Source organism: Peromyscus maniculatus, chromosome 14 (genome assembly GCF_049852395.1).
Source record: "Peromyscus maniculatus bairdii isolate BWxNUB_F1_BW_parent chromosome 14, HU_Pman_BW_mat_3.1, whole genome shotgun sequence".
NCBI lineage: Eukaryota > Metazoa > Chordata > Mammalia > Rodentia > Cricetidae > Peromyscus > Peromyscus maniculatus.
This window is the reverse complement of record NC_134865.1, coordinates 52,864,068-52,887,544: the sequence shown is the minus strand read 5'-3', so window position 1 is coordinate 52,887,544 and position 23,477 is coordinate 52,864,068. Positions and strand designations below refer to the sequence as shown.

Here is a 23,477-nt window from a genome sequence, read left to right as displayed (position 1 = left end):
GGGGGGAGGGGCAGGGCGAGACTCAGGAGAGCCCTTGAACCCGGGCTTTTGCCTGCTTCCGCCCTGGCTCTTTTCAAGCCTAGACGCCCCTCGGAGGAGCAGGACCCACCTCCTCGGAGATCCGCAGATGCTGCGAGGTAGGCGAAATTGTCCAGGCTGATGACATCAATGATGGGGCTCACCACCCGGGTGTGGTCCTAGGAGGGGAGGGTGAGAAGGTGCGAGGTCAGGGACGTCTGCACAGAGCCCCACCCCGCTGCCTGCCCCGAAGAGGGAACCTCTGGAACACGGGGTGCCACAGCCTCCCCAGGCTCCTGGAAGACCCTAGGGGCTGGACGAGATCACCACACACCCAGTTCCAGGCACAGCACTACTGACCCAGCCTCTTCCTCCTGTGTCATTTTGATCCCTTCTGGGATGTCCCCCGCTGGGATGCCCTCACCATCACGGTCTAGACGGGACAGCCACTCAGCCGCTGTCTGTGCTGGCTGTTCTGCCGCAGGGTGGGCCCTTCTGGTTCCTGTTGTTCATCTCTCTACCTTCTGGAGTTGAGGCTCCCCAAATGGGCACCGACAGCTTAAGGCCAGGGACCTTATGGTCCCTGTATAACACAAGCCTCCCTGATTTCTTGAGTTGGGGTAAATCATGTTGTACACCCCAGGGAAAACCTAATCCCACTTGGTAGACCCTTTTAACACTCCACCGAGGGGCACAGATTAGAGCCCCCCCCCCCCGCCCCCTTTCGACTCCAATTCCCTCTTATCCGACCCAGATGTGATGATACACACTTGTTTACTCCAGCACTCAGAAGGCTGTGGCAGGAGGATGGTGTGTTCAAGGCCAGCCCGGGCTACCCAGCGAGACAACAATAACAAAGCCACTCTTCAGAAAATTCTCTTACACTCTAAAGGTTAAAACCACCTTAAAAGCTGATGATGAGAGATGGACAGGAATGACCACACAGGAGTTAGGAAAGAAGATACTAAATAGCCCTGGATGAAAGTTTTCTGCAGGGCGGTGGTGCCGCACGCCTTAAATCCCAGCACTCGGGAGGCAGAGGCAGATCTCTGTGAGTTCGAGGCCAGCCTTGTCTACAGAGCAAGATCCAGGACAGGCACCAAAACTACACAGAGAAACCCTGTCTCAAAATAAAACCAACAACAAACAAACAAAAAAGGAAAAGAGAAAAAAAGAGAGAGTTCTCCAGAGGAGAAGCAAGAAATAGCCAGTGAGAGCAGAGGTGGGTGGGGAAAAAACAATTCTCTTACAGAGTCTGGAGACTCTGTGGTTAAGAGCATTGGATGCTCTTCCATAGGTCCAGGGTTCAATTTCCAATACCCATATGGCAGTTTACAACTTTCTATAACTCCAGTTCTAGAGGATCTGGCACCCTCACACAGACATACATGCAGGCAAAACACCAATCAATATTGATAAAATAAAAATAAATTAATTTTAAAATTCTTTTTACATATATTTTTATCTGTCTAACTGCCCTACCTACCCACCTATTCATTCACGTGTGTGCACGAGCATGCCATATCATGCATGTGGAGTCCAAAAAATTTGAGTCAGTTCTCTTCATCTACCAGGTGGGTCCCAGGAATCGAACTCAGGTCCTCAGGTTTGGGGACAAGCAGCTTTACTCACTGGCTCCCAAGACCTGCTGTGCATAACTGGAAGTCCCTTAATTCGCACATGGCTCAGGTATTCAAAGCCTGGGTAGTGACCAGGGAGGTTGCCTGGAGCTTTTCTGTGCTCACCAGGGAACTAGATAGAATTAATGCACTACAAAATCGATATATCATATTTGAAAGTACAATTCAGAGGACTTCTATGTTCACACAGTAGACTAACTTTATTCACCACCTTATTCTAGAACTCTCTCTCTCTCTCTCTCTCTCTCTCTCTCTCTCTCTCTCTCTCTCTCTCTCTCTCTCTCTCACACACACACACACACACACAGAAACTAACCTACTTTCTATTTCTATGAATTTTCTGACTTTAGACCTGTTCTGCAGATGGCATCATATAATATATGGCCTTCTTGACTATCTTTCTTTCATCTCACAGGTTTTCAAAGATAATATACATTGTAACACATATCAGTACTTTATTTGTTTTCCTGGCTGCATAATATTCTACTATATGGATATACCACAGCCTTTTGGCTATTTTAGCAATGAGCACATGTATAGTCTTTGTGTAGTCATAATTTTTTTTCCTCCAGGGTTTATTTGAGCAGGGGAACTTTGCCAGGCTGTCCTCTAAAGTTCCTGCATTATGTCACACTCCCACCAGCACTGCGGGAGGGTTCCTATGAGCGCACATCCTGCCGGCACTTGCTATTGTCTGTTTGACTACGGCCATTCTTGCAGGTGAGCAGCACTATCACGGTGGGGCTAAGGGGCGCCCTTCCCGAATGGTGGACGGATTGAGCACTTTTTATGGGTGTGAGGTGCAAATCTTCTTTAAACAAGTGCTCTCTCAAATCCTTTGCTTGTTTTAGAAATTGGGCTGCTTTTCTCCTCTTTGTCTCCCCTTCCTCCTCCTTTCCTTCTTCCTCCCTTCTTCCTCTCACTATTTAGCCTGGGTTAGTCTGGACTCATGATCCTCCTGCCTCAGCTTCCCAAGTGTTGGGAGTATAGGCACACATCACCACACCCCATCACCACACCCCGCTGGGGCCATCTGCCTTCTCATGGTTCAGTTGTGCCTGCCTCATCCTTTTCTGCTATCCCATCCTGATGAACAGCAGACACATGCATGGCAGGGGCCTCCTGCTCCCTCTTCTTCTTTCTTGAACTCCAGTCTGGTCCTGTTTCCATCCGGCTTTCCAGCCTGACCACAAACTCCCCCTCCCAGGACCCTGTCTTTCTGGGGAGACGAGCGGCACCCATCACAGTCTGAGTGTCTTGGCTCACCTAACTTCCATGCAATGTGACTCTCACACCCGCAGTGGGGACAAATATGACAACTGTCCCCACTCTCGGGTGAGACAGCTAGGTGGGGTGGGGTCTCTCAGGGAAAGCAGACCCTGAGGCCCCCCACAATGCCGGCCTAACTCCTCAATGCCTGGAGCGCCGAGGGCATCCCCTGGAGGGGTCCAGCTCCCACAGACAGGCGACTCACCTCCATCACCCGCTGCAGCATGGGCTGCAGCCACTCCACGTTCACCTCGCAGTGGCTATCGAGAAAGGTGAGAACCGTGGCTCCCGCCACATCTGCCCCGCGAACCCGGGAGCGGATCAGTCCTGCGAGAGGAAAGGGAAGGGCTGAGCCAGTAGCCTACCAGTGTCCCCCCAAGTCCCAGGGCCCTCCCTGCTTCAGGGGCTGAGGTGCTGAGCTACAGTGGCTGGCCTCTTCTTCGTGCCTCCATATCTCCCCACACCCCCGTTCTTGTCTCCCTCACCTTCATGGTCACCCAGGGCCATTCCCTGAGTACCCTTGACGCTCTAGATACAGATGGGCAGTCAAGCTGAGTGAGTGGGGCTGGAGTTTGCTACTGACCGGGATGACAAAATCTATCCCCTTGAGACCCTTCGTGGTTCCCTCGGGCCACACAACCAGATGTGACGGGGAGAAAATCTTGACTTGAGTCTGTGTGCCAGCCCTTCACGCACTTTGAGTATGTTGTTTAACCTGTCTGAGCCTCCCTCCCTTCCCTTCCCCCTCTATCCCTCCCCCCTCTCCCCTCCACCCCTCCTTCCTTCCCTCCCTCTTCCATCCCTCCTTCCTTGCCCTTTCTTTCTCTCTTTTCTTTCTTCCGTCCTGGGGATCAAACACAGGTCTTGTACACGCTAGATAAGCATCCTTCCACTGAGCTATGTCGCCACCCCAAGCCTCCGTTTCTTACCTATAAGATTAAAAACCACATAAGCCAGCCTGTCACAGCGGAACAAGGAGAGCGCCTGGTACCTCAGGACCTACGCGCCTTAGGTTTTTCTCTCTCCTGTCTCCGTTTCCTGCTGTGGGATGGTCTGTATGTCAAATGTGTTGCTCTAATTGCTCAATAAATAAAATACTGATTGGCCAGTGGCTAGGCAGGAAGTATAGGCGGGACTAACAGAGAGGAGAAAAGAAAGAACAGGAAGGCAGAGGGAGACACTGCCAGCTGCCACCCCAACAAGCAGCATGTGAAGATGCCGGTAAGCCATGAGCCACGTGGCAAGGTATAGATTTATGGAAATGGATTAATTTAAGCTATAAGAACAGTTAGCAAGAAGCCTGCCACGGCCATACAGTTTGTAAGCAATATAAGTCTCTGTGTTTACTTGGTTGGGTCTGAGCGGCTGTGGGACTGGCGGGTGACAAAGATTTGTCCTGACTGTGGGCAAGGCAGGAAAACTCTACCTACAGTTTCCTGATGGCTTCCCTAACTGCTCACTAACTGGCTTTGCTGTTGGCCCTTCTGCCGAGGGCTGGGGGTGCGGAGGCCGGAGTGGGGGCAGGGGGGGGGGCTGTCTGTCAGGATAGCAGAGGCCCAGCTGGTTCTGCCCTGGTCAGAGCAACCACCCATGTCCTGTGAGCTGTGGGAAGGGAAGGGCCTCATGCTGAAACCTCTGGATAGAGGCCACTTTCTGGAGAGACTTCCCTGACCACACCTTTGCTCATCACTCTGCCTCTAACCAACCAACTGCCCATCAGTCCAAAGGGCCCGAGTCCCACCTTTCTACTTAAAGGTACAGGGAAAGCATCTGCCGGTAAATTCTCATTCACTGTTGGCAAAACCCCAGGACAACTTATTCCCAAGCCTGACAGTCCCTATTTTAGTGGCTGGAGAGGCATTTCTCTTGAAGACTTCACTCACCAATATCCTTATGGCTCCTAGGCTTAAATGGCCTTTCTTATATAATACCTAGCACATATTTATTTCTCTCCCTCTGGCTCCCTGTTATCTGCCGTATCAATTCTAAGAGTGGTCTTCTGGCTTTTCAAGGTCTGCTTTCATTTCAACCCACCCTCTACTGCCCCCGTTGACCAGGCCTGGGTTCTCACAGAAAGGAAGAGTACAGAAAGGGACTAAAAGACTGGCCTTTGATATGTACTCACTCATAGGTGGATTCTAGATATAAAATAAAGAACAATCAGACCACAACCCATAGAACCATGGAGGCTATATATATAGCATGGAGGTCCCTAGGATGACTGTGGCTTATAATAAATTTCGGTTTTACTCAATTATTGAAAAAAAAATAGCCAAACGAATGGAAACACATGAACTATGAACCAAAGGCTGAGGGGCCCCCAGTTGGATCAGGCCCTCTGAATAGGTGAGACAGTTGATTGGCTTGATCTGTTTGGGAGGCATCTAGGCAGTGGGACTGAGTCCTGTACTCAGTGCATGAGTTGGCTGTTTGAAACCTGGAGCTTATGCAGGGACACTTGGCTCAATCTGGGAGGAGACTGGACCTCCCTGGACTGAGTCTACCAGGTTGATCTCAGTCCTTGGGGGAGGCTTTGCCCTGGAGGAGATGGGAATGGGGGGTGGGCTGGGGGTAAGAGGAGGGGGTGGGAGGGGGGAGAACAGGGGAACCCGTGGCTGATATGTAGAACTGAATGGTATTGTAAAATAAAATAAAAGGGGAAAAAATATATATTAAAAAAAAAAAAAAAAAAGACTGGCCTTTGAGGATGTCTCCCAGGCCGGAACCCTGGCTCCTCTATTCACTACCTTTGGTAAATCACAACACCTCTGTGTTCTCCGTTCTCCAGGCAGAACAGGAACAATGGCTGTCACGGCTAAGTTGGAGACTGTCAGCCAAGCCCATGCCTGCCACAGTCCTCCAGCCAAGAAGGGCTGCGAGCACCGTGTACCTGTCAGCTCCTGCCTTCGGCTGCGGTGTGCTCGTGCTCGGCCTGCCATGTCCTCCCTTGCTCTCCGTCACCTGTCTCACGAGGCGCCGGCTACTCCTCCCCACACTGAGGCCCGCTCCTCCACAGACATCCTTCCTGCTCAACCCGCTCCCTCTCCTCCATCTTCACACTTTTCACAGAGGCATAACCCGCCTGTGGTGAGGGTCATTCTGATCCCCTGGGCACAAACTAAACATTCCTAGGACAGGAACCGTGCTTGGGGCTTCTCGTGCCCCCTAGATGGCTGGACACTACACTGCGCTATCACGGATGCTCTGAACCACCCTTTGATTGATTGGCCATGCCTTTCTCCTTCCCTTTGGTTTTCTCAGAGCCCTCCACCACTAACCTCTTGTTCAATCTTATAGCAACCTTGGAAGGCAGAAAAGTGCCAGCACTGCCCCATTTCTCAGAAGAGACAACCAAGGCAGCCAGACAGGCTTTAGGATAACACAGTGCCCAATGGGAGTGGGGGAGGTGAGAAGATCGCCATGACCCAGCTCCAGGGTAGGAACTCAGATCCAGCACTCACCTTCCCGCCTGTCATTTCGAAGGCACTTGACCTTGGGGATCCTAGTCAGAAGCAAGCAGTCTTCAGCTGAGGGCAAAGGGGGGGGTAAAACAAGCTCATTTAGATATGGGCATCAGATCATCCTGGCTATCAAAGCTGAAGGGTAGCCCTGTCCCCACTCCTTGGCCAAGTGAGGAACACCAGTGCCTAGGAACCCAACTCTAGCCCAGCGGGCACCAGAGAGCACCTGCCATATTTAAAGGGACTCTTCTTCCTATGTAACTGTAAAGGATGCTGTGGATATTGTTCCAAGGGGGTGTGTGTGTCTGTGGATATTGTTCCAGGGGTGTGTGTGTGTGTGTGTCTGTGTGTCTGTGTGTATGTATCTGTGCAAGTGTGCTTGCCCGTGTGTGTAGGCATGGAGGCCAGAGGTCAACCTCGGATGTCTTCCTCTTTGTTCCTGACCTCTTGACCTTATTTTCTGAGACAGCTTCTCGCATTGCACGTGGAGCTCACAGTTTAGGAGACTGCCCGGCCAGTGAGGCACCCCCCACCTACCTATCTCCCTCCTCTGAGCACCGGGTGGCAGATGCACACTCTGGCACTTGGCTTTTTATACGTGGGTGCTGCATGTCTAAATTCAGGTTCTCATGCTGTTCGATCAAGCGCTTTATCTACCGAGGCTTCTCCTCACCCGCCCCCTCGTTTCAGCTTGTTTGTTTGTTTGTTTTAATATCATATCACGAGTGTATCCTTAAACAGTGCCATTCTTTCCCTTTGTTGGGGGCCAGGATGGGGAAGCGTCCTAGGAAAGACCAAAGACTCCCTTCTTGACAGAGAGGTCAGTGTGTGAGGACCAGGGTGGCCACAGAGAGCTCATCTCAGCGTTTCGGGGGAACAGATAGGGCGGGGCGTGGAGGGGCACACCACCGGGAGATGAATACTTACGGTCGGAACTGAAGTCGTCCACCAGAATGATCTCCTGGATCAAGCTTGCAGGAGTGCGGTTCAGAACACTGGAGCGGCAGTGGGAACAGAACACTGGAGCCAGCCGCTCTTACACATCCCTGGAAGAGCCCCTCCCACCATGGAGGCTCCCGCTGCCTCCCCCCCCCCCCGCCCCCCCGAGGTTGGGAAGGGTGTCTGTCTTTCTCTCTCGGGGAAAGGCTATCCAAGCCAAGAAGTGCCACTGGGCACCCCTTGGGAAGTGGGACAGGTGCAGGTTAAACTTGCCCACCGGCCCAAGCTTAGATGGGGGCAGCAGGGGCGTGTCTCTCTGATTCTGTAACAGGCACCTGCTGTGTTGATAACTTCCTAAGGCCTCCTGTCCATCGCTGCCTCCCTCCACTCAAGAGACTGCTGCAGGTCTAACCCTCATTTGACCTTGGGTTTGCCTGCTGTGGCCTTCCCGGGTCTCCCAGAACATTCACCAGGCCTAGCATCTCAGAAGGACAGGTCTTACCCTCCCCGTGCTCACTGGTTTCCCCCCCCCCGCTGCCTGGACACCATCCCTAGCAACGAGGTCCTGTCTAGTCAGGAACTCCACGGGCCACCCGAGAGACCTCATGGGGCAGAGCCACGGAGATGACAGCCCGTGGGGGTGAGGGTCTCACCTCTTCACGGTGCGCAGGAGGGTGGAGCGAGCCTCGTTGTGGAAGGTGATGATGACACTGGTGGGCGGCAGGTCCGAAGAATAGGACAAGGAGGGGCAGCTGGGAAGAGAGCGGGAGTCAGGGACGAGCTGTGGGGTTAGGCTTAGGCAGGTCCAGCTGCCTTTTCTGTATCCACTCTGCTGTGCCCTGGGACAGCTCTAAGGCCAGAGAAGGATACAGCCTACCTCCCACAACGAGATGCTCCATCCCACATGGACCCAGCACCCACATGCAGCTTGGCCCAGGGGGCCCAGGAAGGAAGCGGCAGATGGAGGGGTCGTCCCAAGTCTGGGGCGTTCCATGCCAAAGACCTAAAGCACCAGAGCGCGCGCGCGCGCGCGCGCGCGCGCGCGCGCGCACACACACACACACACACACACACACTGCCTCTTGGGGAGGGATGGGGTTTATGTATAGGCCCCAGGATACAGGCGGGAGCCAAAGAGCAATATGGCTGATGGGACAGGCCAGCGGTCCAAGGTGGTGGAGGGGGAAAAAAAACCACCCTCCTTTTGCCTTCTCACACCCTGGTGCTTTTTTCCTTCCTGTCTCCCAGCTCTGGTAGGATCTGGCCAGAAATTCCTCCCACTCTGCCTGCAGGGTGGGAGTAGAGAGACTTCCCTCCCTTCTCCTCCCTAGCACTAACCAGCTCTGCAAGGGCCCTCAGACTACAGCAGCAGCAGCAGCTAGCCCGCAGGATAGCCACTTCCCAGAAGACACCAAGGGCAGTTCCTGCCAATCAGCCCCCGCCTCAGCAGCCCTGGGCTCCCCCACCTTCAGTACCCTGTCTTTGGACACCCCCCCACGACCCCCGGTCCTCAGGAAGGGGAATTTAAAATCCTCATTCTGTCAGCCTTCCTCCCTGTCGCTTTCTGTGAATGTATTCATTCCGGGGCCCCACACCGCTGGAAGGCAGCCGCCTCCGCTGGTTTTCCTAAGCGATGTTCTTTATTACAACCGCTCCAGACAACCCCGGCAATGACTATTTTTTCATTACAGCGTTCACTCCGCTGACAGTTGCCCACAGTCTGAATTCCCAGGCCCATATTCTGCCCTGCAGAGGAGCCGGGTTAGACAGGCATGGAGTCCCGCTAGGGTGAGACCTCAGGGAAAAATCCCAAGGAGCTTTCAAGTAGCTCTCCTTGAGGGGGCTGTGGGGGAGGGCTGCTCTCTGCCCCCAGAAGCCAGGCTGTCCAAGTGCCTGTTCCCAAAAGGGCAGGGGTCAGGGGGACTGACTTGTGCTTGACTAGCTGAAAAGGAACCTCCTCCTGGTGCCAAGCCTCGGAACACAGACCTGGGCCCCAGTTCTCTGCGCTTGTCCCCTAGCCATTAGATGTCTAAGGAGAGAGACTGGATAACGACGTCTTTCTCTCCTTGAAGGAGGCAAGCCTCCCACACTTTTCTGGAAGGCGGGCTTGAACTTCTCACGGCGGGTAGGGCTACCCAATTCCCAGGAGCCAGGAGTCATCCAAGAGGCTGTCCCATGCCTATGTTTGTGGAGGTTTTCTCATGGTCCTAACAAGTCAGTCTCGCGTAGTTTGTTTCCCTTGACAAGAGCACCCTAGACAGAGGCCAGGAGCAGGAGCTAGACTGCAGCAGAGTCCAGCAGAAGCGGAAGGCAGGGTTTGCACCAGCACACTGGCTCTATCAGGCCAGCACCTCCTTTGCTCTCCCTCTGCAGGAGTGTGCATGTGCACACACACACACACACACACACACACACACACACACACACACACACACCACGATCCACCTCAGCCCTCCGAGAGGGCCCAGCAGCAGCACATGGCACCTCATCAACCCACCACCACCCTGGATATGATCGCTCCAGCACCATTCGGTCTTTTAGCCATCAGAGAACAGTGACCGAGGAGGTCAAGGTGGGGTGCAGTAGGAAGGTGGGCAGAGATGGTCCAGGCCAAGCCCTCAGTTTACATATGAGGTCAAGGCATAGATTCCCCAAAGACCTGATGCCTAGGTTAGCCATGATGAGGGCTGTCCACCAAAGGCCTTGAAGAACAGCACATGAACCTATCATTGCCTCAGAGGGGAGAGGGGAAGTTGCCCCCAGGCTGGCTGACAAAGGACTTACTTACACACAGGAAAGAAGCCACGAATGTCTGCTCAGCACTTGAGAACTGAAGCAGGGAGTGAGTTGCATGCTCATGGCTAGCCTGGGGTACATACAGTGAGTTCCAGGCCAGCCTGTGCTAGTGTAAAACCTTGTCTTGCACCCCACCACCCCACACACACACACACACCCAGGAAAGGAAAAGGGGGAAAGAAGGACACAGGAACATCCCATGCTAACTGAGGGGTAGATGAGACCAGGCACGAGGGACCGGGTCTCTGCGGAAGGAAGAGGATGAAGGTGACGGCAGGAAGTGGGAAGAGGTGGAACACATACTCTAGATAGGATAACATGGGAAGAACTCAGGAAGAGGGTTGCTGCCTTGCCGGGGTCCAGTCCCACTGAGCTGGGGACTTGGGGGAAGCCTCACTGACCCTGGTCTAGGATGTTGCCCACCTCCCACAGAAGAACAAGGAACAAGACCGGGCTGTATCTGCAGGAGCTGCTGGGGGAGGGCGGAGGGAAGGAGGAGACAGGGTAGCTGTGCACAGCCTTTCACTGCCAAAGGGGGCAGGGCTGAAGACGCCCTTCAGCTGTGGCGCTCACCTCCTCGGACATGCTTGAAGTTCCCTGGCAGGCTATCCTTGCTGGGATGCCTGACCGAGGGACCGGAGGAGCTCTTCTGGCTCCAACTGGGGGTTTCCTTGACCTTCTCACTGAACCACAGAGGGCAAGAGAGTGCTAAGGGTGAGGTCGACTGAAAGTCTAAGTCACTAGATGGAGAATGAGGGTGTCTTCCATATTTGTAAAAAAAAAAAAAAAAACACGTGATTTGCATGTGTGCATGTTCACACACAGAGAAAGACATGGATAAAATAAATAAATGTAAAAAAAAACCAATAAAGCATACACAAATAAAATAAAAACCAAGCCAAACCACACTGGTCTTTTCTCAGCCCTTCCTTCCAGTGGATGTCCTACCTGTAGTGGCGGGTGTCCCGGATGGGTCGGTCCGGGCTCAGCTTGTCACTCTCCAGCTGGTTGAAAGCATGCTGTCTGTATGGGTCCTCTCCAGGCTTCAGCTGCTTGGCTGACAGGTACGCCTTCTCATCAAAGCCTTTGGAGGGTGTTCCTGTCACCTGAGACAAAGCTCAGCATCAGAGAAGGCCCAGGCAGGAGGTGGTGGTGACTGGAGAAAGATACAGTGAGTCCACGCCAGGAGCGTGCCAGTGGGGCCCTCTCATCTCTACCCCGCCTCCCTTAGAGAACCAGTAAATTATAAATCTGGATCCAAACTAGCTGTTATTATTTTTTTTGGGGGGGTGCACTTGCTACTGTGCATGTATACACGTGTGTGGAGGCCAGAAGATGGTGCTGGGTACTTTTTGAGACACCGAATCTGAACCGATTCGGCCATACAGGTTGGCCAGTGAGCTTCAACTTGTCTCTGCCTCTCCTGCGCTGGGGTTACAGGTGTGTACCACTACGTCCAGCTTCTTTATTCTTTTCTTTTCTTTTTCTTTCTTTTTTTTAATTTAGGTTCTGGAGGTCTGATTTAAGGTCTTCAAGCTTTGTGTGGCAGGCATGCTATTAGCTGAACTATCTCCCTGGCACCCAAACCGGCCCTGGTTCTAAAGCCAATGCTCTCTGCTGGATGTGGAGAGGGTATTTCCCAGAGAAAACTCAGTCACCTGGGATGAGGTGTTTTAAGGAGACTAGAAACTAGAGAGGGTACTCTGCAGATGGACTGTCTCCTAAGAATGCACTTGAGGCTGGCCCTGGGTTGGGCACATACAGGCTGCCTGTGGATAAGAGCTAGGGCTCGGACAAGCTGCTGCAGAGAGTTCCCATTCACATCAAGCCATTACACGCTAATGCCCCAAGCCGGCTGGACCAAATGTGTTAATACAGTGCTGGAATTCTCTGCCACGTCTGCTCGCTGCTTCAGTGGCCCCACGTCCGAGGCACTGGGCCCGCTGGTCTAAGTACTAGAGAGAGAGAGGGATTACTGATGGACCCGCCTCATACTCCTTAGCCACACCCGACTCTGTGCAGCCAGAGTCCCCAGGTACAGGGGATGACACATCAGAGATGAATGGATGGATACGTGCATCCTGACATCTCATCATTGGAACCAAACTGCAAGCCAGATGTTTCCAGGAGGGCTAAGACACTCTCAACTGTGGCTGCATCCCAACTCTAAATCGGCCCAACCAACAGCCCTGGAGGGAGCAGAAAAGGGAGCAAGAATTGTCCACTCACAGATCCAAAGACCGAGGACCGAGGTAGCCTCATTCTACCTTTTAAACAATTCTTTATTGATTCTTTGGGAATTTTACATCATGTACCCCAATCCTGTTCACCTTCCAGTCCCTCTGTATCCGCCCCTCACCCCTGCAGCATGCCCCCCAATTAATTAAAAACAAAAAATACCAACCAACCAACAAACAAACAAAAAAACCACCCTGCTCCGCCATCTTTCTAACACCTCTTCATTCGTCCTAGTGACATCGGGAGCGGTGGTGTATCACGCAGTATAACCTTTTGGTCCAGTCAATCCCACCCACAAAATGGTCCTCGCAATGAGTCATTGGTCTAGCCTCTGGCACACCATCATCACTGGACCCTCACTGAAACTCCTCTCAGGTGTCCTGCTGTGGCCGTAGTCATGGAGATCCTGCTGATACCATTTGGCAGGACCAGTCCCTTCACGCACTCCAGCAGGTCATAGATGGGGTAGATGTTAGCGTGGGCCAACCCGAGGCCCAGGATATGAGTCCAGGTGGTAGCTGAGCTGGTTGGTCTGGGCCACCGGGACTGTCCCCATCGGGCGAGGGGCAGAGCCAGCTCTCCTTCGCCCGTGGTGAGGGGTGGGGCCATCTCTCCAAACATGCCTCATTCTAGAAGGGTGGCCTCAGTATAGCGGCGGAACCCGTAGAAAGGGGGTCTATTTTGTAGAGTGACAGTCAGGTGTTTCATCAGCGGATCAAGGTATCCATGTTCCCTTGACAGCTTGCCCTCAACCTCCCTGGAAGAAATGCTGAAAGATCTGGAAGGCCCTAGCTCCTAAGCGCTACCCACTCTGTGGCACTGCCACGCTCTCCAGTGGCCTCTTGTCCTAGGAGCCTGCTTGGGGAGCCTAGGGTTCCGAGGGCAGATCCGGAGAGGGAAATCTTATTTCCTCCAGGCCTTGTCCCAAGCTGGGTTCATCTGCTTACAGTGTCCGCCCAGAGGTGGCACAGCTGTGGCCCTGACATTCTAATATTCTGAGTCAGCACCACGCCAGGAAATGAACAGAAGCAGCAGGTACCCCCCACCCCCACCCCCGTGGGCTCAAAATCCATTTCAGCCAAGAGAGGAGGTAAAGAGGAAGCAGAGAGAGGGGGGAAGGAGTGTTCTGGCTTGGGCCCTGAGTTTCTAGATCCTGCCTCAGCTCTGAGAGTGAGAATGGAAAGGCAGTGGCTTGTGTCCTTCCCACCTGGGACAAGGATGGTGCTGACGCTGGTCCCTCCTTCCCCCAGCTCTGCGTCAGGGGAGTGGAAAGAAGCCGCTAGCTCGTGGCTGAGGAGCTAAAATTAAAGACAACCACAGAGGAAGAGTTTTTCAGACTCCCAAAGGGAGTGTTTATCACCTCATTATCCTGAAAGCTGCCTGGGGGGCAACAGCCATGCTTATTTATTCAGGACTTTCAGCCACTCTGTGGGCTTAGGAAACCTCTGAGCCTGATCCCATGCTCACCTCCTGCTCATTCGACACTGACTGGGAGCCATGTGCCTACCTGCACCCCTCCTAACGTGCAGGGCTCGGGATCACTTGGGCTTACGTTTATGAATGTCTGAATCTACCGATTCACTCACTCATTCACTTCTCCAGTCCCCAGAGCACCGCCCGGTACCGGAAGAGGGAAGGACACTTCTGAGATTGCTCCTTGTCAGCTGCCTTCCCATGTCTCACCCAAAGCCTCCTCAGGCCTCAGAGAATGTTCTGGAAGAATGCCCAGTTAGGCTAAAGCCCTCTAGAAAGGCCTCTCAAGTTAGTCTCAAAGTGTTCTTCAGAAATGTCTTCTCACACAACCCAGAGCTACTGTGTGGCCTGGTCCAACTCCGTATGGACCAGGGTCTGGGGTGAGACCCTCTTCCTGAGAGGGTTTGCAAAGAAGGAAGCCACAGAACACAGACCCACTCCTCCCCAGAGGTCTCTGCTGTCCCAGCAGTCCCCCGGGATGTGGCTGGAACATCAGTTGTCCCTGAACCAACCAGGTGAAGGGAGACTGAGGAAGGTAGGATGTGCCTTGTGGCAACACCATGATCTCTGTAGGGCTTCACTTTCTTTATCCTCAGACCACCCCCAGCTGCCATCCAGATACCATCCCAGCCTTTCCACTTCCGATGTCGAACTCCTAGTTCGGCAGCCCAGACCATTACTCACTCATTTCCTTGTGGCTCTCCGACTCCTGCTTTGACCTCTGATCTTGAGACATTCAAGCCTTTCCAGGTTCTGTGCCTCTAAAATCGCGTCTCCATAAGTCTCTTCATACTCCACACGCTTCTCTGTGCTCCCTGTAGCCGAGACAGGTGCTTCCACCTCTGTCTGCCAAGCTACAAATTCAGGGTCATCTTGGTGCCACCGCCACGCTCTGCAGTCTAATTTAGACCTCTGCCTTGGATTTCTCAGTGGTACCCTACGGCTGTACCACTGGCACTAATACACCAAGTACTGTGAGAGGCGGGGGATACAGAAGTAGAAATAGAGCTGTGAGGGTGGCCTGGTTGGTAACGGGCTCGCTTAGCAAGCACAAGGACCTGGGTTCAATTCACAGCGCCTGTGTAAAAAACTGGGTGTGGCTGTGTGCCCTTGCAATCCCAGTGCTAAGGAGGTGGAGACCGGAGGATCCCTAGGGCTCACTGGACAGACAGTCTAGCTTAATTGGAGAGCTCCCTGCCAGGGGGAGACCCTGTCTTAAAGCGAGTTATGCTCCAGCATCCCCACACATGGGCATATTCATTTGCACACACACCTTGCCCACCAGTACCCAAATATACATACATAATCATAATCATTTTAAAAGGCTTTTGGCCAGCAAGATAGCTGAGAGGGTAAAGGAACTTGTCACCAAGCCCGACAATCTGAGTTCGATCCCTGGAACAGGTAAAGACGGAAGCAGAGAACAAACTCCACAGAGTTGCTCTCTAACCTCCACATGTGTGCTGGGGCATGCACACCGCCCTCCCCCCCCCCCCCCCAGCAACTAATTCAAAAAGAGAATGAGCAAAAGGAAAGAAACACAGAGCAGGGCAGCCCCCTCGAGAGGCACCTAGTAGCCATCTGGTTCTTTTCTTGTTCACCTCATGATAGGCATGGCTAAGGAGGGTCATGAAGAAGAAACCTACTCCAAGGCAAGGATTTATAGCAGAGCGGCTGGTGAGATGGCCACAGAACCTGGCCGCACAGCAGGCCAGCTGGGCAGTGACCACGCTTTTTCCCGCCTCTTCCCTCCTACAGGGGAACGCAGTGACTATCCACGCTTCTATCCCCCTGACTTCTCAAGCACAGCAGGGGTGAGGGGAAATGCATCTTTTGGTCCTTGGCTACAAGGCCATCGGGAGCTATCACCCGTCACCCGACGAGCCTGAAACTGCAGGTCCTGGGCATGGAGCCGTTTCCAGAGCAGGTGAGGGCGCTGTACCATGTGTGGAATTCTTAGGTCAGCCTGGGCACCTATCACGGGACACTGACATTTGTGCTCTTCTACTAAAGTGAGGTGCTAACGGATGGGGAGAGCCTCATGGGCAGACGACAGTTACTGAGGGAGAGAGGACTGTTCTTCTTTGAGGGTGCAGCCATAGGTTACCCGTGTTCCAGTGGACAGCCCCACAAATGTGTACAGTGATGATTGGACTCCGTGAATTATTTGTTTAAAGAGGACATAAAGTTGGGAGGGGGTGTTTTGGAGAGCAGGGGGGGGAGGTGAATGGGGGGTAAGATCAAAATCTATTGAATACATATATGAAATTGTCAAAAAATAAATAAACAATGCTATTTTTTAAGTGCTGCTCATTGCCAGGTGGTGGTGGTGGCGGCGGCGGCGGCGGCGGCGGCAGCAGCAGCAGCAGCAGCAGCAGCAGCAGCAGCAGCGGCGCACGCCTTTAGTCTCAGCACTCAGGAGGCAGAGACAGGCCAATCTCTGAGTTCGAGGCCAGCCTGGTCCACATAGCAAGTTCCAGGACAGCCAGGGCTATACAGAGAAACCCTGTTTTTTTTTGGGGGGGGGGAGTGCTGCTCATCTGTGAGTTCTCTTACATCTGACATATAGTAGATACTTAGCAGGTGCTCACTGAAAAAAGGAATGGATGAATAACTGAATGAAAAATAAATATTTAAATACTGTCCTTGCTCTCAAACTAATATAATCTCCCCAGCACCCACATGGCAGCTCACGACCCTCTGTAACTTCAGTTCCGGGGGATCCGACGCCCTCTTCCAGCCTCCATGGGCACCAGACACTTACGGCATCCATGCAGGCAAAACATTCGTCCATGGAAAGTAAGAATTTCTTTTAAATTAGTGTAATCAACCAGGAAAAAACTAGCAAACGAATGTGATCCTTGGACACTCCAGAGCCCCAAGGGGCGGGGTCCTGTCTCTCACTGGACTCAGTCTCTCCTGCTGCCCCCAAAGGCTCTGCTTCAGCAGCAGCAGGGGCTCTCCTCCCAGTCTGCAGGTCTTGTTCCTTGGCCCCCCCCACCCCCCTCCCTGAGCCGCCTCTATCCACCCCGTATAAAAGCCCAAGGCCACCCCATCCTACCTTTTCCCTACCGCACTCACCACCACGGGGAATTCTGTATGTATTTTATATCTTAATCTTCTTGGCCACTTCCTGCTGTAAGAGTACAAGTTTCACCAAAGCAGGGCTTGCCTGTTTTGTTTAGTGCTGGAACCTAAAGTCCACAGTGGTGTGTAGTGGGTAGCCATTCCAGCTTTGATCTGGAAGTTCCAACCCCCATTGAGGCTTCGGTAACTGTCATGCCTTACAAGGTGGGGCTGAGAGAGGACCCTGAAGACCAGAGATCCGGATGTGTGGGCGCTCTTGGTTCCTGGACCCTGGACCCTGGATGCTGGAGGTAGACCGAGCAGAGTTCTCCAGAGAACACCTCCAGACTGCGCCATACCTTTCCCAAACCCTGTTACCTATCCCTTCACTTGTAAGTTACCCCACAAAATAAACCTCCCTTTGAACTACGTGGAGTGGCCTTAATTTCACCAATAGTGGTGCCTGGGCGATCATAGGCGCTTTAAAACAACGGCTAAAGAATACGTGAGTAAGGAATGATAAGTCCATCTCTCCAGCCCCTCACCCCACATTTGGACAAACACCACACTTTGGACAAGCAGGTAACAGGGTAGCTCTGACTGCTTTATGGCTTTCTTCCCCATTTTCCCGGCCAGGCTGTCACTCCCTTTCCCTGTCCCAACACCCCAAATATTCACACAGGAGTAAGCACAGGACTTTGGGTTAGGCCAATCGTATTACTTCACGTCTAGGTACATCAGTAGATTAATTGGTTCAAGACTCAATCTAGACCAAACAGAACCTTCCCTGAGACTTTTCTACATGATGAGCTCTCTAGCATATTCCTTCTCTCCCCCTCCCACACCCTCTCCAGTTAGTTTGAATTGGCTGTCCTCTTCTAGTAACCGAAAGTTCATCGACAGCAGCCCTTCAGTCCTTTTGATGAACAGAAAAACAATCTCTAAAAAGGAAAAAACAAAAAAACCGAAGCCCAGCAAACGAGCCACTGATGTCTACGACACAGTGTGCAGCTGTCCATCCTGAGACATCAGGCTGGTCTCGGTCTTTGGGCCAGTGGCTGCGGTCCAGGGCTCGGCGGGGCATTCCCACCATTCCCTAGCAGGCAGGGCCGTGTTCAGCTTCCAAGATGGAGCTTCCATATGGACCACCCTAGAAGCCCTTTTGTGTTGCCATGGTGAGGCATGAAGGCCGAGTGAGGGGCTGATGGGCTTCTCATTGCCCTCCAGCCCCGGGCAGAGGGTTCCTGGCTGAAGTGTAAGCAACCACCCCTTTCTTCAGTCTTTGTCCTTTTATGGAATGCCAAACCCGGCCCTTGCTCGCTCGGTAAGGTCAATCATGTGAAACTGCTTAAGTTGAAATAGTAGCTGTGCTGGGGAGAGAGAGAGAGAGAGAGAGAGAGAGAGAGAGAGAGAGAGAGAGAGAGAGAGAGAGAGAGAGAGAGAGAGAGAGAAGATCCCTCATCTTGGAGAGCCTTCGCCTCCATCCATCACTTTGATTAAACTTTGAGACTTGCCTCCCTCGCCTCCGTCTTTTTCCATCAAAATTTGCTTATTGCTTTCTGCTGCTAAAATTAGGACACACACGGCAATGGGCTGGGGGGAGGTTAAAATAAGAAGGAACTATTTTCCATGTCACTTTCATCAAGAGCAGTTCAGCCCTCCACCCGAGCCTGGCAAACCTTCCCTTCAAACATGCACAGACCTCCACATCTTCAATGTAAACAACTTCAACCCCCTTCAAACAACTGCCGCCCAATTTCCTTTAACTACCAGTAAAACAGGCACCTGCTGGCTTTCCCTTTCACTACATTTCAATGAAACTACATATTAAAAGGCGGTGGCCCTGTTTTATGGATGGCTCCTGACTTTTCTGCTATAAACTAAAACCACCTGGTGAACAAAATGTGATTCCTGCTCGCTCTCTCTCTCTCTCTGGCCCCGAGAGACAAATCCCATCTGATGCTCTGACCCCTGAAGAAAGACTGCCATTCATTACCAGCATTGCTAAGCACATCATTCAACAACTCTGCTGCTCAAGGTCTGGGACGGGGTCCCCCAGGGCTTCCCTGACATCTGCCACTACTCTCATCCAACAGAGATGCTGTGCTGGTGGCACAGGACCAGGAGCTGGGGACCCGGGAGCTGGCCCAGACTGGTCCCATCTTCTACTGTGCCTTGCCTCGGAAGCTGTGGTTACAGTGGCGGCCAAGCTGGCCTCCCAGTATCCGATGGCCTTGGCCCGCCACAACAGCTCCAGCTGCTCTGTGACCTTGGGGACTGACTTACCTCATCTGAGAGTGCTTCATCTGGAAAATGGGAATTCTGGGGATTACGGGAAATGAGTATATGATGCATTTAGCGCGGGGCCTGTGATAATAATTACTGCTGTTATTAATTACGTCACCTGCCATTTTTACCAGTGGTCCCGAACCTCAGCTTTACCACGGACGCACCCAGGAAGATTTAAAAGGCCCGATGCCCAGGCTGTACTGCAGGCCACTCCAGTCAGTCGCTGGAGCCGGGACACAAGCCTTCTGACTCGGAAGCCATTCACGTTACTCTAGTGTGCGTGCCCCACAGCACCTTAGCTGTGGCTTTCCATGGACAGCTAACGATGACGAGGGACTGTCATAAGCTAGTGGGACCCCAGGATCTTATCACTGTGGAGGACGTAGGGGCTACCTCCTTATGGCCGCCCTCACCACGTCTCAGCAAAGCTTGACTTCGGGTTTCCAGTTCTTGGCCTCTGTTTGTATTGACCTGGAACTTCACCACCCGCAGAGCCCACAGCAACCAAGCTTGAGCCTAGTTACTATGGAGACTTACCACTGTACAACAGGTCCACTTCCCTGGAGAGGGGAGATTCAAGATCACTTGCCTATCATGGCTCCCCTGACGCCATTTCTTAGCCTTCGTTTCCTATTACTCTTCCAGGGTGCTGCTGACCACAGCTTTATGGGATGTGTGCTCTCACTTAAGAAGAGTTCTAGTGCATTCCGATGGTTCTAGCGATCCAAGACGGTCAAGGGAGACCCACTGTACATTCCTTCAAGCACCTGAGCCAAACGGGCTTCTCTGGGCAAGGCTGGAACATGAAGTTACGGCATCAAAACCTTGCCTTACCCTCTCAGCCACAGATGCTGCAGCCCAGGGGATGGGGGCCACAGGACCTCTTCCACGGTGAAGGAGACACACTGCGGGCCTACTGTGAACCCGAAGCTCTGCCGGGTGCTTATTTCCATTCCCAAATGCTCCTGTAAAGCACACTCTCTTCTCGTCCACACTTTATAGAGGACAAGGACTGGAGAGGCAGAGCAGCACGGCCCGGTCACAACACACCAACTCAATGACAGGACTGGGGCTGGAGGGATGCCCACCTGTCCACAGAGCCTCGCAGAAAGCCTCTCTGTGCCTTCGGGCCATTCCTGGACTCAGAGGAGCCTGGGGACCCTCTTCTAATGTTGAGGCTCTCAGCTCTGAGGCAGGCCCCCTCCCTGGCTGCCTTCCTCCTTGGCTCATGATCAGGGTGTCGGACTGTGGCTCACCCAGGGACATGCCCAGTGCTGTCACTCTTGGCCTGCACATGGGCTTGGAAGCACTTCTTTGCTTATGGTTCAAAAGAACATGAGATTAAATAAAAAGAAAAGGGGAAAAAAACGCAAGAGTTTGTGTTACTTAAACCAAAATAGCACATAGCCAGACTTTTCTGGATCATTCTGGGCCCTTCCGACTCTTTCCAGCCAGGGATGCCCTCAGAATCCTGATAATCCTCAGCTGCAGACAAACTTAAGAAATGACAAAGGCAATTCCCGCTTGGGGTCTGACCTGTCCCCCTGTGTCACCCTCCCTCCAAACAAGCTGGCCGCGCAGTGCGGCTAAGAAAGAGGGAGGCCATGGGAGAAGCTGCTGAGGTGAACCAACCTCCAGGCCCCCAGTCTCCAAATAAGCTCTTTCCGGGCAGATGGTGCAGCCTCTCTTCAGCTTTAGTCACAAGAGCAAAGTGTCAAGGTCTACACAGTGTCCTCTCCCTCCAGGTGCGGCACAGTCTGAAGCCACTGAACTTGGACCTGCCAGACATCCACTAAAAAAAGAAAAGCACTAACGGGCCACACAGCACATACGGTGTGAGCCCGGCAATAGAGGTGGCAGTCTCCTGCCCCACCGACTGAGTGAGGACCAAGTCAGCTGAGACAGGATCGAACTCAACCAACTCGGACTTAGCAGCAGCCCCGATCAGCTGCCGATTGTCTCAGCTTATAACACTTCTCAGAACAAAGACAACTCGGGGCTGGGGAGATGGCTCAGTGGATAAAGTACATGCCATGCAAGCATGGGGATCCCAGTTCAGACCCCCAGAACCAGTACTACCTGTAATGCAAGCACTTGGAGTCAGAGACGGGGGACCCCAGGGCAGACTGATTAATTAGACTGGCCAGAATCCACACGCTCAGGTTCAACAACAGACCTCATCCCAGTAAATAAAGTGGAAAGGGATCGAGGTAGGCATCTAGCATCAATGTCAGGTCTCTACGTGCGCATACATGTGCCCACACACAGGAGAACACACATACACATAGGAACGCACAGCACATGTGCATACAAGTGCAAAGAGAAAGAAAGGAGAGAAGAGAAAACCAAGAGAGAGACATCGGACTAGTGGCTGATTGGTACCTTACTGGCATGCATTGTGGGTCAAGCAAGACGTGGACTTCTGTGGTCCATGACTAACAATTGAGCTATTAGGTTTTATATGTGTGTGTGTTTGTGTGTGTGTGTGTGTGTGTGTGTATTACATACACACATATAATGGAACATAAAGACAGACTTTTTGAATCAGAAGTAGCATTAAGAAAAGGAGAAGGGCTGGACAGTGGTGGCGCACGCCTTTAATCCCAGCACTAGGGAGGCAGAGGCAGGTGGGTCTCTGTGAGTTCGAGGCCAGCCTGGTCTACAGAGTGAGATCCAAGCCAGCCAAGGTTACAGAGAGAAACCCAGGAAAAAAAGAAAAGAAAAAAGGAGAGAGAGAGAGAGAACTGGGGATGTAGCCTGCCTCTGGTGGTTCTGCCATGGTTTGAATGTCGAACCTGCACCCCCATGGTGCTGGTATTAAGAAGCGCAGCCTAAGAGGAGGGGATGTGGCCCCATGAACGGACTATGGCTCTGGTAATAGAGACTTCAGAGAGAACTCACCCCTTTTTGTCCTTCCACTGTCCACCACGTGAGGACAGAGCATCACCTGTGGGAAGCTCATGGCAACAATGTGCCATCCTGGGAGCAAGAGAGGGTAGCCCTGGCGAGACACTGAGCCTTGCTTTGCCGCCTGCCTTCAGAACACGGAGAGGTGAACTTCTCTTTGTTTCTAGGCCACCTGGTCTGCGGGGTTCTTCTACAGCAGCCCTGGTGGACTAAACCAGGTCTGCTGCTGGACTTGTTCCACCCCCCCCCCCAGGAGCACGGACTGGCCCATCACAACCCCCTGTCCGGTCTGCAGCCCAGCATTTTATCTAAGAACAAATGAGACGTGAAATCTGGAAACAGGAATGAAATGAATATTTGTTCTTTACAGACAGAAGAGCCTTTTTATTTCTTTTGGGACACACCACAGTGTGGTTTTATCCAACAAAATAAATAAATAAAAGTTTTAAATGTTCTGTGTGGTGATATAGTGTGTCCCCCAATATATTGTGCACCCTAATAAACTTATCTGGGGTCAGAGAACAGAACAGCCACTAGACAGACATAGATGCCAGAAAATGGTGGCACACACCTTTAATCCTAGCCTTCTGGAGGCAGAGATCCATCCAGATCTCTGTGAGTTCAAAGCCACACTGTAAACAGCCAGGCGTGGTAACAAGAGCCTTTAATCCCAGGAAGTGATGGCAGAAAGCAGAAAGGTATATAAGGCGTGAGGACAAGAAACTAGAGCTGGTTAAGCTTTTAGGCTTTTAGCAGCAATTCAGCTGAGATCCATTCGGATGAGGAAAAAAGATTGGCTAAGAAGTTGGTGAGGTGAGGTTGGATGTGGCTTGTTCTGTTTTTCTGATCTTTCAGCATTCACCCCAATACCTGGCTCTGGGTTTGTTTTTATCAATAAGACCTTTAAAGATTTGTGCTACAGTTCTGGTCACAGAATGTCACCGATACACACACAAGATACAGATGAACATACAGCCTTCACCGCAGCCACACGTACGCACTTCTCATGCAGTGTCCTTTCTGGATATCTACCCTGTATTTTCTGTGACCTGAAGGGGCAGACACAGTTTACTCTTGAAACACTCAGGGATGAAAAGACATAAATCCTCCTTGACATAGTAAACAAACCCGGAGCAATCCTGAGCAAGCGGCAGCTGTGTTGAGGGAAGGAAGGGCACTTTAGCCCTTCTCTCAGAGTTAAATATGAGAGAAGTATCGGGAAGTTTGGAAAAAATAAGATGAGCAAATGAACTCGTCAAATATTAAAGACATTAGGAAACCATGGGCTTTACACAGCAGGATTTCCTGGTCTGACCCAAGCAAGGCATGGGCAGGTCAGAAACAGCCGCCAGAACCGTGCTGGGAGGGGCTTGGCCAAAGT

At 52.3% G+C, this 23,477-nt stretch overlaps 1 protein-coding gene across 1 annotated transcript in view; it reads right to left on the bottom strand.

The window, feature by feature from the left end:
* The window catches only part of Galnt16 (polypeptide N-acetylgalactosaminyltransferase 16), an 89,710-nt gene that overhangs the window by 22,367 nt on the left and 43,866 nt on the right, over positions 1-23,477 (bottom strand). The window contains exons 2-7 of the mRNA XM_015991934.3: positions 11,072-11,229; positions 7,981-8,079; positions 7,316-7,383; positions 6,389-6,454; positions 3,133-3,254; positions 110-197 (exon numbers count right to left, since the gene is read on the bottom strand). Of these exons, the coding sequence (XP_015847420.1) occupies positions 110-197; positions 3,133-3,254; positions 6,389-6,454; positions 7,316-7,383; positions 7,981-8,079; positions 11,072-11,229 (601 nt within the window). The remainder of the gene's footprint in view (positions 1-109; positions 198-3,132; positions 3,255-6,388; positions 6,455-7,315; positions 7,384-7,980; positions 8,080-11,071; positions 11,230-23,477) is intronic.